The sequence below is a fragment of the Rana temporaria genome, chromosome 4, assembly GCF_905171775.1.
Source record: "Rana temporaria chromosome 4, aRanTem1.1, whole genome shotgun sequence".
Taxonomy (NCBI): Eukaryota; Metazoa; Chordata; class Amphibia; order Anura; family Ranidae; genus Rana; species Rana temporaria.
This window is the reverse complement of record NC_053492.1, coordinates 369,408,835-369,421,972: the sequence shown is the minus strand read 5'-3', so window position 1 is coordinate 369,421,972 and position 13,138 is coordinate 369,408,835. Positions and strand designations below refer to the sequence as shown.

The window sequence follows — 13,138 nt, the reverse complement described above, 5'->3', positions numbered from 1 at the left end:
ATTCTAGCCCTCAAATTATTGCTCAAATGTTTTCAGTGATGTCTGTGTGGTGCAATTAATGTTTACATACACGTATTTATTCATCCTATATTGCGTGTTTGAAAAATTTGACAAAATTTGGTACATGAGTTTCTTTGGTGCGATTTTTTTTTATTTCATTTTTTTTTTGGATTGGAGGGAGTTCCATTCAAATAATTGGTGCTGCTTCAAAAATGCGTAATAAAATTGCGCAAAGAAAACGCTGCCTGGCGGCGTTCAGGTGTGAAAGGGGCCTTTAAGGTCATTTTAACTTTCACCTGCTTTTAGTTATTCCATGGTCTAGCAGTGCTCCTCATATAACAGGAGGTCTGGTACACACACACAAAAAAAGTAAAACCAGGTAGGAAAAAAAATCTAAATCAAAACTTAGAGCAGTAGTAAACTCTTTGGGGGTGGGGTTCCTCCTGTAAGGCGATATAATGTGCTAGTATGCACCACATAAACATTATGAAAGATTTGCCTTAAAACAAAACCCCACAGCGGTGATGACTTCTGCATGAATGGTCGACCTGCGATGATGTCACTCCTGCTAAGGCCTGTGGGGATCTCAGCAATGACACAGCTCTGAAGGAACGGCACGAGTATGTCATTACTTTGGAGCACATGCGTCGGGAATGTCACTGGCTGCTGCTCACTTGGATAACTCCTAAACGGTGAACGTTTAGAGGATATTCATTTTTATGCTTTATTATATGCTTACCTGTAGGAGGTTGACTACGGAGGTTTCTAGCACTTAAAGCGGAGTTCCACCCAAAAATGTAACTTTCGCTTTTTAGAATCCCCCCCCCCCCCATCCCATTTGGCACCTTTCAGGCGGAGGGGGGAGCAGATACCTGTCTTATCCAGGTATTTTCTCCCACTTCCGGGCATAGGTCATCCCAGTATCCGCAGCAATCTATGCCATGTCCGCTGGCTTCTGGGAGACGCACAGGTCCCAGAAGACGGCAAGAGACCAGTGGCGCCTCCAACCCAGGGACAGATTGGCTTTGGGTGCTGACATTGCAGGCGCCCTGGACAGGTAAATTTCCTAATATTAAAAGTCAGCAGCTACAGTATTTGTAGCTGCTGACTTTTTTTTTTTTTTTTTTGGCGCAGCTCCGCTTTAAACTTTACTTAACCTGTACTCCCTCCCCTCCAGTATCTGGACTGTAGACTGAGAATTCAAACAAGGAGCACACACTCCACTTCCTGGTGGTCTTCAGCTGTCATATGATTCTTTGACTGTTTTCAACTGTTTGTGCTGTTTTGATTTGATTTTGATCTTATAATGCTTACAGAGGAACTGTTTTGGTATAGGGTGGGGAAATGTATTTTCTTCCTGTTCCAGTGACACCCAGGGCTTTGCTGTGAATTGAATTTCCTGCTTCCCCTTTTTTTCAAGTGAATTTCTTATATATTCATATTGAAAAGGTTTACAGTATCCCTATCCTTGGCCTCTAAGAATAGAATATATTTCAGAGAAGCAAAGGTTTTGCTTACACTAGTGCCCTGGGTGTCACTGGGACAGGAAGTTGAGGAACATTTCCTAGAAAGGGGCACATACAGAAGTTAAAATCGATGATCTGACTACTCCCCACTCTATCCAAAAATGAACACACACGTTCTGACTCGGGTTCTGTTTTGTCACATGTATGGATTCATTCTTTACCTTCATGAATACTTGAATATGCAGAAGTTCTAAAGGTGGTGGTTGTTGTTGTTGGGTTTGACACAACTAATTAAAAATAAACATCTGAAAAAGTATAATTTATACACTGTACCACATTTACTGTCATTTAGGTTACAGGCCCAAAATTAACTGCCAACTCCAATTGCCGCTATGAGATCGAATGGGTTACAGAGAATGCCTGCCACACCGAGTACCTGGAAAGTGATACCTGCAAACTCTTCAGCAAGGAAAGAGGCATTTCTATCGACTTAAACCCCCTGAAAGAAACGTCTGGTGAGGACTTGAATTGACCACCACTTTTTTTTTTTTTAAATTTTTAAACAATTAACTATACTTATACAGAAAAAAAAATTCCTGCATCAAATTAAAAAGGGGAAATTTTGGACTTTCAATGAAGCACGGCTATCAGGTGATTGGGGGGGGGGGGGGGTCGAAGATTATATAATGTTATTGGTACATATACACATGTTGAGTCATAAATACAAAAATACAGTGAATAAATAGTATTGCTCATTAGTAACACATGGTGTGTGTATATGTATAAATGTATGTGTAATCTGGTATTTGTTGCAAAGGGGACGGGGAGAATGTTTACTCACGAGTCAGCTTTAGGTTTCAAATGGGGTGCTGAGAGCCGAAGACATGCTGAGGGATTCATCTCCGGGAGCTGTGGCAGTGGTACAAAGACAACACAAGCAGTAATGAATAGATTACCATGGGAGTGGGGTCGCAAATGACACTGTGGAGGGTAGTAAAATATACAGCGGAAACCTTGGATTGCGAGTAATGCGGTTTACAAGCGTTTCACAAAACAAGCTATTTTTTGTTTAAAAATCCTGACTCGCTTTGCGAGCGTTGTCTCGCAAGACTAGCAGGATTCAAGCCACTGGGGTGTGCAGTACCGCATTTGGCCAAAGGTGCAGGGGCACTGGTGACGCATGGAGACACTCGGTTCCCGAGTGTCTTTGTCGCCCCCACACCTCTGGCCTTGCGCGGTACTGCATAGACAAGCTGTTGAATGGATTATCTGAGTTTCCATTACTTCCTATGGGGAAACTCTCTTTAATATGCAAGTACTTTGGTTTACAAGCATTCTTCTGGAATAAAATTATGCTCATAATCCATGGTATTAGTGTATATCACAATGTTGGTAGTGCATGTCTAATGATATAGTGAGGACTAAAGCCCAAAGCAGGGTAAAAGTGAACCCAGGTGAGGAATCAAAGTAGATAATAGAAGTAGACCGATATGGGTTTTTCCTCTGGCCGATGCCGATATATGATGCTGATTTTTGTGGCCGATATTTTAGGCCGATCCACTCCTTCCTGCTTACTCCTGTCACTCTAGCACACACTTGATGTCCTCAGTACAGATGGCACTGGTTTGGAACTGACGGATGGCACTGGCAGGTCGCACTGGTTGGCATTGGCAGGTGGCACTGGTTTAGAACTGACAGCTGGCACTAATTGGCACTAGCAGGTGGCGCTCGTTTGGAACAGACAAATGGCACTGGCAGGTGGCACTGATTGGCAATTGGAACTGGTTGGCACTGACTGGGGGTGGCACTGACAGACACTGGCTGGTGGCACTGACAGATGGCACTGATTTGCGGTGGCACTGGCAGGTTTCACACTAAGCCAAGTGAAACTGTGAAACTGACAGAGGAGAGAGAGAGGCGCTGTCAGCGTGATGTCGGGTGGGCGGGACCCAGCAGCTAAATTACACCAGCCAATGATTTTGCTGCTTTAGAAAGGGGGCGGGGTCACATACACATAGCGGCCCGCCCAGATACCATCCAATTGACTGGTGTAATATAGCTGCCGGGTCCCGCCCACCCCCAACATCGAGCTGACAGCTCCTCTCTCTCCTCTCTTTTACTTGTCAGTTTCACACTCAGCGTGGTGCTTGATGCTGTGTGAAGAAGGGAGGAGGAGCGGCGGTCAGTGTAAAATATTGGCCTAATTTTGATAATAATTGGCCGATGCTGATTTATCAAAAATGGCCAAATATCGGCCGATATATCGGTCTACCTAGCTCTCGCCAAAGGTAAGTGGTAGGGAAAAAAACACCAAGAAAAATCAATGAAATAAAACAGCCAAAATGAACAATGTAACCAAGATCTACCTGATCCTAGGTGAGAGACCATGATCCAAATGGGTTTGTTGTGTAACAAGCTGAGCAGGAAACAGGAAGTGAGTGATAAACCTGGAAGTGATATTATAGTGAGGTCACGCAACAGATGATGATGTTCAAAATTTTTAATATAAAGGCTCATCTACACAGGTGACGAAAAGCCTTGTACAGCGTTCAGTTTTTTACACATCTACGCCGTAGTATAGAAGAAATTGGGGCCATTCACATACCTGCGCCTTGCAGGACAAGGAACCACAGCACCCAGGGCCATATTTATGTTCATATTTTATCTTTTATAAATTGTATATTTTCATACATGTAAATGTATGTGCTAAAATGTACTTGTGTACTGTACTTCTCTTTCCCGCAGCTAGACCAGTCCCCAAAGCTTCTGCACCTCTCCACCGGTCTAGGTTCTTGACATTATCAGGACCAGAGCATGGTCCATAGTCCTGCTTTGGATGTGAGGGTGCTGGGGGACAGTCCACCGCCAGAACTCAGAGGATCAGGAACATAAAATGGTTTCTCCTCTCCCCTTGAAGTGCATGCATAGCCCCACTGCAAGGGATCATTTTGTTGGTGTACCCAGAGTTGGGCTTTAATCTCCTACAGGGTGACAAACCGCTTTTAAAGTGAAAGACTGCCAGGCTTATTCGTACTGGCACTTACTCAGTAAAGCTAAAGGATAGGTTCACCTTTTAGAACATGTTACACCCATATACAGGATGTAACATGTCATGAAAGGACCTGTCCCTTATCCCCCACTCTGAGAGCTAGTAGCAGATCTTCACCCACTAGCTGGCAGAATAAATAAAAATAAAAATAAAAAATAAATAAGCCTTGTCGCGTCACTTATTCGCAGTGCTCTATGAATTGAAAACTACAAGGCTTGTAGTTCTCAATGAACTACCATGGTGTTGTGGAGTGCCATGGTAGTTCATTCATTCATTCCTGTCAGAATGTATCGGTTTCCTCCTATGATGAAGCATATACTTACAGGTCTGCAGGAGACCTGCATGGCATCAGCGATCTGGTGCAATAATTTACAGGCTTTTGCAACACAAAATAGAAAATGCACATATTTACCTGCAAAAAGCTCAGCATTTATTATTTTTTGGCAAAAGGTGAACTTCTCCTTTAAATCCAGGCGAAATCATCTTGGAAGTATCAATGGCTTTAATGCCTCCCAGGTTATTTTTTTTTTTTTTTTTTCCTGCGTTTTAGGCCACATGTACACTGGGCACTTTATCCCTGGTGCATAAGACTGTGTTCGCATGGGTTTTGACTTTCAGTCATCCTGACACCATTGTTAATTGGGATCAGGATAATTAAAAGGCATTATTTATTTTATTACATTGTAATATATGATATACTGCAACTCAGCATAATGAAGAATCGGTGTCACTTGTCAGGGTATCCGGCCGCCAGCGGCTGTACGTCCCTGTAGCCGCCAGCGCGTCAATTTGTAAGGTTTTTTTTTTTTTTTTCTTTTTGTGCAGTGAAAGAGCTCTTTAAGTCAAGCCTCTTGCAGCCTCGCCCCAGTGCTGCGGCCTCAGAATGGAATTTGGCATTACAAGTCAGGAGCCAGCGGAAAACCGGTACATACATGCACAGTTGATTTACATAGGGTTCCGCTCCTATGAGATTGAGAATCTTGTGAAGATGGACCCAACAACGGTGATGCAAACAAGCTTGGTCTCTGCTCTCCTGCCACTTGGCTCCTTCAGTGTGCCAGCCTGGCCTCAAATGGTGCATGGACCAACATTGATCCTCAGCCCGGGGCCTGGGGACGCCTGCTCTAAATACACATTTGACAGTGCCATTGTGTATGAAGAACAGTAAGGTCTTGGATCGCAACACAAACCAGAGTATCCAATTTTTCTTCACTCTATCAGTACAAAAAAGTTATTTTGGCTCAAGTTACACAATAAAACTTGTTATCGGACAGAAATATCTCTTGGCTTTTTGGAGGGGTGAAGGGCAGCAAAGGTGAACACTCTCTAGAATTTTTGGTGAGATATACAAATGTGAGGCCACACATTAAACTTGTCACATTGCGTCATATGATTAGTAAAAGGAAATTGTTGTACAGATACATTTCCCATTCTTGTGTTCCAGTCGGTGCTTACCATGCAGAAGATGACAAGGGTGAATACATGTATTACTTGAATGTTTGTGATCAGACTCGTGGAGGAGAATGTTCGGGGGAAATGTCTTCCTGTCAGTTAAAGAAATCCAGCAGCCAGAGTAAAGGTGCCGGCTCCTCTAAAAATCAGGCGCTCAGGTATGTAAATGCACCGTGATGTGTACTTTATCATGTTCTGTCCTAAATAAACATTTCAATGGTACCGTATTTGCCGGCGTATAAGACGGCTAGGCGTATAAGACAACCCCCTAATTTTCCAGGAAAAATGTTGGTTTTGGGATATACTCGCCATATAAGACTACCCCCTTCCTACTAGTCTTTCTGGAAGCTGAGGGGTAGCCGGAACCGCTGACAGAAACAGGCTTTTTTTCAAATCTCACTGTACCATTACATTACATGCCCCCACTGTGCCATCACTTGCCCCCCCCCACTGTGCCATCACTTGCCCCCCCCCCCACTGTGCCATCACTTTGCCCCCCCCCCCACTGTGCATCACTTGCCCCCCCCCCACTGTGCCATCACTTGCCCCCCCCCCCCACTGTGCATCACTTGCCCCCCCCACTGTGCCATCACTTGCCCCCCCCCCCCACTGTGCCATCACTTGCCCCCCCCCCCCATTGTGCCATCACTTGCCCCCCCCCCCCACTGTGCCATCACTTGCCCCCCCCACTGTGCCATCACTTGCCCCCCCCCCACTGTGCCATCACTTGCCCCCCCCCCACTGTGCCATCACTTGCCCCCCCCCCCCACTGTGCCATCACTTGCCCCCCCCCCACTGTGCCATCACTTGCCCCCCCCCCCCACTGTGCCATCACTTGCCCCCCCCCCCCACTGTGCCATCACTTGCCCCCACTGTGCCATCACTGCCATCACTCACGTTTTGCTGATTTGTTTCCAGGCCGGTGACAGTCTCCGTGCTGCGAGCGTCCATGATTTGAAAGCCGCGCCTTCTTCTCAGCGTGTCCTGTGATAGGCGGAACATACATTTTCCCAGCTGCGCCTCTGTTCTGTGTTCCGCCTATCACGGACATCCTCTCGTCCGAGGATGAGAAGGCATCTGTGATAGGAGGAACACAGAACAGAGGCGCTGCTGGGAATATTTGTGTTCCGCCTATCACAGGACACGCTGAGAAGGAGCGGCTTTTAATTCATGGACGCTCGCAGCACGGACACTGTCACTGGCGTATAAGACGACCCCCGACTTTGGATGCATTTTTTTGCATCCAAAAAGTTGTCTTATATGCTGGAAATACGGTACTTTATTTGGATTGTCTCCTTGGTTAGTGGACTGCTTTTGTTGGACTTCTTGTTAAATGTAAATCGGGGACACACCAGACCCCTGCTGTGAGCCGCTTCATACTGCGGTGTGAACCCAGCATAAGGGAGGGCGAAGCAGTACAAGGAGCCAATCGATCGTACTGTAGCACTTGGATACTAACAAGGAACGTGTACTGATGGTGGTAGAGAGCAAAGTGACATACTAAAATCATTAGGCTGCTACGTCTCATTTCTCTGTCCAGTCAAGACTGGGGAGGGACAAGACCTGAAAGCAAATCTAAACACAAAAGCAAAACTTGAGTATATTGCAGCTTACCAATTTTGAAAGTAGTATTGAACCCATAAACATAAATGCAATGCATTGCAGCTTACCAGTCATTGGATATCGTGGCTACATTCGTGTTTTTTTTTTTTTTTTAAGGGTTATTTTGCCTTTATTTCACCTGGTAATCTGGGCAGTAGAACAAATCCTGTGTCAGGTTTGTCTACATTCTTGATGACGGCTGGATAGCAGCATTGTTGGTCTAGGGAGAGGGTAGTGTTAGACCCCATACACACTATTAGATTTTCTGCAGATTTTTGTCTTCAGATTTACCAAAACCATATAATATGAGGTCAAACCTTTTTAAGGCTACCTTCACACTGAGGCGCTTTGCAGGTGCTATAGGGCTAAAAATAGCGCCTGCAAAGAGCCCTGAAAGAGTCTCTGCATTCACTCCAGTGTGAAAGCCAAAGGCAGAGCCAGACACATCTTTGAGGCGCTGTAGGAGCAGTGAATACACTGCTCCTAAAGCGCCCCTGCCCATTGAAATCCATGGGCAACGCCTCCAAACCGCCGGCAAAGCGGCACTGCATCGCTTTGCGGGCGGTTTTAACGCTCCCCTCTACTGCCAACACCCACGATGCCCCAGTGTGAAAGTAGCCTAAGCGTTTCAATTTGTATGCAATCGGCCACGCCCTTGCACTACATGGTTTTGGTAAATTTGAAGACAAAGATCTGCAGAAATTCTAATAGTGTGTATGGGGCCTTAGACTAGCAGATTAAATAGATTTAATTAAAGCTGAACTCCAGCTCTTACTTGCAGCAAACCGTTATTTTCCTTTTGACGACAGACATCTTCCCCGGTTTTTACGGCATGGGCTCTGAAGGTCTGGCACAGTAAGTTGGACCTTCAGAGCTCATGCACTGATTACGTCATCGACTGAGACACATCTTTTGCTGGGAGGTGTCTCCAGACTTTTGTCTACGTGCCATGACCCAACACAATTAAGCACAGCAACAAGAGAAGGGATGTAGCATTACATTACATTATCTCAATGCCATTTTGTCCCCAAGTCTCGTAGCCCCACGCTTTGGGAATACCGCCATCTTGTATATGCCTTTATCAGCTAAAAGTACATTTTTTGTGGACTAAAAGTATATATTTAGCCCAGCTGGGCCAATAGGTTTAGGTAGCCGGAAACGACTCCATGAGCCCAGACACAGATACCGCGTTCACCCTGTTCCGATGAACCGCCGACCGAGGACACAAATGTCTGGAGGTGGCATCTTCTCCAGGTGGTGGGAGACGGCAAATAGCTCTCCAAATCTCCCGTTCTCTGCTTTGCCATAGTTTGTGGGTAGGAGGCCAGCCCACAGCTCTTTCCAAAACACAGTGACAGGGGGTGCTGTTACAGATACATTGTCTGGACAGCTTGGTATGTTAAATTAAAGCGGTTGTAAACCTGCATCAAATTTTTTATTTTTTTTCTCCTGTAAGGCAAAAGTCATAATGAGCTAATATGCACCGCATATTAGCTCATTATGAAATACTTACCTCGGAACGAGGTGTGTAGCACTTACCTGGTCCACGCCGAGCGAGATTTCATCTTGCCTCGGCGTGTCTTCCGGGTATCGCCGCTCCAGCGCTGTGATTGGCTGGAGCGGCGATGACGTCGCTCCCACGCGTGCGCAGGAGATTTAAAACTCGGCAAGGTCCGGCGGCTGCCGGTCCTTTCGCCGTAGATCCCCCCCTACGCATGCGGCGCATTGCGAGGGGAATATCTCCTAAACCGTGCAGGTTTAGGAGATATTCTCCTTACCTACAGGTAAGCCTTGTTATAGGCTTACCTTTAGGTAAAAGTAAAAAAAGTGGGTTTACAACGACTTTAAGTTAAACAGACTTGGTGGATTATCAGGTGAAAATAAAACCAAATGCAGCCACCTAAACTATTAATTTGGTAAACTGCAGTTTTAACAATTTTTTTGTTTCTTATTTTAATATGCTTTGTGGAGCATGCATTCGTTTTCTATTTTTAGGCTTTTTTCGTTTAATGTCACCTGGCAATCCAACCACGAAGTCTGTCATTTTTAACTTCAATGCCAGTTGCACATGGATGGAATAGTTTACTGGTGATTATACTCAGGATCTTGTTGACCGAAAGATGGCGAATAAGATTCGGTTCACACTGCCACGATTTGGGATCTGACTTGTGAGATCCCAAGTCATGTGACATGTGAAATCTCCTTTTAGTCGATGAAAGCCATCTTAATTGGCATTACTGAAGTCGCTTCGACTTTTGAAAAGGTTCCTCTACTACTACTAAAGCAGAGTACCAGCTTTAACCGAAATGCGTTAGTTCATGTGAATTGTACACTGCTATTGTGCCAAATAAAATTCTTATGCCGCGTACACACAATCACTTTATGTGATGAAAAAAAACAACGTTTTTAAAAACGTCGCTTTAAATGACCTTGTGTGGGGGAAAACGTCTTATGTCTTCTGAAAAACGACAAAAAAAAAATTGAAGCATGCTTCAATTTTGTGTCGTTTTTCAAAACGTAATTTTTTACTTCACAGAAATTGACCATGTGTAGCAAAAAACGTCGTTTAAAACGACGTTTTTACACCTGCGCATGCCCAGAAGCTAGTTATGAAGCGAGCTTCAATGGAAAAACGTGGTGAACGTAACCTCGCTTTGCTAGAACATTGTGAGAAAAACAATGGTGTGTAGGCAACTTCGTCTTTGAAAATTGAAGTTTCAAAAACGTTGTTTTTTACTTCACAGAAAATGTGTTTTTTTTTTTTCATCACATAAAGTGATGGTGTGTATGCGGCATTAGAGGAAGCAGCTTTGAGTTGCCAGCGTTTTTTTTTTTTTCTATTATGGACGCGCAGTGAACTACACAGCCAGTGCACCAACGCTGCTCATCAACTGCCATATAGAAGTAGAGCTTGGTTGAGCCTTTTCATTGTATAGTGTGTTCTTTATTCAGTGACGGAACAATAAAAATTGCTTATATTAATTGAGGTGCCTGAAAATTCCCACCAACAGGGGATTTTCTGTGGTTCTATACGTTTATTAGGGAAGTGGCATCTAGCAGAAGTTGTATCACCATTGACCTATAGACTTGTTTAAACATTTTGTCACTTCGATGTTTCTAAATGTTGGCATGTACTGTGTATATACACTATATGGATGCGTTCAGTAATTTTTTGATGTCTTCACTTAGATATTCTGATGGTGACATTACTTTGACGTATTCTGGAGGAGAAACCTGTAGCACTGGCTTCCAGCGTATGACTGTGATTAATTTTGAATGTAATGAAACGGCAGGTAAAAAGAACTTTCACTGTATTCCATTTATAAATGATGGCTGTATGGGACACATTCGACTATTCACAAAGCTCTAACTCAAGAATAATTATATTGATATAGCCAGAGTTTTTTTTCTCAGAAAATAGGTGCAGGAAGTGGAACTCAACCAAACAGATTTCACAAACAGTAGAAGGGTCTTAATGGGGCATTGAATACCAGGATTGCATTACATACATAATGCAGAGTTCATGGGGGTTACACACAGAGTGCAGAGCTGTCACTTGTAAACACAGAAACCCTACTTCTGTGTTTGCAAGTGATTGTGGTGAGCAGGCACCAAAGGATCTGAGCCAAAGGTGGTGGAACTGAGTTCCCCCAAGTTCCCCCTGAAAAAAAGCCCTGGATATAGCCATGTGAATGTAAACTCCAAATGTAATTGGACTTTGAAAATAACTATCACTATTTTGCTGTTAAGTATCCTTTGCCTTGTATGTTGGCTTTGTAAAATGAGGCTAATGTTCAACTAAGTTCCACAGTGAAGAAGCTACAGTGGAACCTTGGATTATGAGCATAATTCGTTCCAGGAGAATGCTTGTAATCCAAAGCACTTGCAGATCAAAGCAAGTTTCCCTATAGAAGTCAATGAAAACGAAGATAATTTGTTCTGCATCGACTTCTATAGCATGTAATACCACATGTGGCCAGAGGGGGGGGGGGTGCTGGAGAGCCTCGGAAATACTCGGACAGCTCAGCTGAACTCGGAAACCATCGAGATCTGAGTATTTCCCAACCGATCTGAGTGTCCCCGGCGCCCCCGCACCTCTGGCCAAATGTGGTACTGCGCACCCAAGGTTCCACTGTAGTTAACTTAAAGTGGAACTAAAGCTGAAAAACATAAGGAAAAGGCAGGATCTTTATTGCAGAGAAAACGTGTATCTTCTGCAATTCCTTGTACAATGCTCACTGAGCTGTGCATGTACAACTCCATATATACGTTCTGGCATACTCCATGTGTACTGGGATGACTGAATGGGTGATGTCATCCCGTGTCAGCCAATCAAGATGGTCTGAGGACTGGCACCCAGAACAAGCAGGGGAGAAGATGCTGGTGAGGGATTTTGCTCTTGTTGGACCATTGGAACTAAGGCAAATATTTTTCCCTATTCTGCTTTAAAAACGTGATGGTTTTTTACAGGGCTGTGGAGTCGGAGTCGAGGAGTCGGGGGAAATTTTGGGTACCTGGAGTCGGAGTCGGCAAACAATGCACCGACTCCGACTCCTACTAAATTTAGATTGGAATTAAAAAAAAAAAAGCAAGTTTAAATGTCCCAATTCACAAAAAGTTATAATTAATGACTTCTCTACTGTAAGAATAAAGACCAATGCATGCAGTGCCTCACGTAACCGCAAAACGAACACGTTAAGTGACCGTGAAGAAGCATGCTTTTCATGTGCTTCACTATATGGCACGCAACGCACAATTAGGAGCTGCAATACTTATACTTTCCATAGTGTTGTGTTCTGCTTTTACAGGGAACGCATGTTAGAGAACCAGTAAGTGTCCAAATAAAAAAATTCCAACAGGAGTTTTATAAAGCACTAAAAGAAGTTGAAAAGTATGATCGCTCATCAAAACTTACTGTTGAAGAAGCCATCCTTGTTTATCCAGAGATCGTTAGTGATGTGGCCAGAATAGTTACTGCAATGCCACCCACCCAAGTCAGTGTCGAAAGATTATTTTCAGCCCTAAAAACAATAAAGTCTGACTTAAGAGCCTCTATGAAAGAGGATCTGGCAGAGGCAATTCTCTTCCTTAGAACTCTACATTGAATTGATTTGCATTTGCTAAGCCTAGAACTACATTTCAAGATTAATATAAACCATTTCTAGGTTTTACAGATTTTGTTTTTGGTTCATTATAGATAAGCTTTGTTTTTGTTCTAAAACAACCAAATAATGTGGTTTGTATTTTTGAACTGGTAAAGATCCTGTTTCTGATGTTTATGCCTGCTGCTACTATCCAGCCACTTGATTGATTAATATTTTTTTTTTTAATAAAACGTTGTTTTCATTGTGTTTGTCTTTTGCTTAAACTGTGCAATACAGTAGACTGTTGGCTTCCCAACCAGTAGTCCTGTGGTAGGTTGCATTTCTTTCCTTCAAGGAATGTATAAAATACATTCGCATATTAATACAGAGGAGTCGGGGAGTCGGAGTCGGAAGTACATAAAACGAAGGAGTCGGAACATTTATCTACCGACTCCACAGCCCTGGTTTTTTAGGGCTCATGCACA

The 13,138-nt window shown here is 43.9% G+C and overlaps 1 protein-coding gene across 2 annotated transcripts in view; it reads left to right on the top strand.

Moving 5' to 3' along the window:
• Nucleotides 1-13,138, top strand: part of IGF2R (insulin like growth factor 2 receptor) — a 274,566-nt gene that overhangs the window by 93,800 nt on the left and 167,628 nt on the right. For both annotated transcript variants that reach the window (XR_005748735.1, XM_040350930.1), the window contains exons 8-10: nt 1,819-1,981; nt 5,960-6,125; nt 10,759-10,862. Coding sequence is in view for 1 of the 2 variants with exons in the window: in XM_040350930.1 (XP_040206864.1) it covers nt 1,819-1,981; nt 5,960-6,125; nt 10,759-10,862 (433 nt within the window). In the remaining variant the exon portion in view is untranslated. The remainder of the gene's footprint in view (nt 1-1,818; nt 1,982-5,959; nt 6,126-10,758; nt 10,863-13,138) is intronic.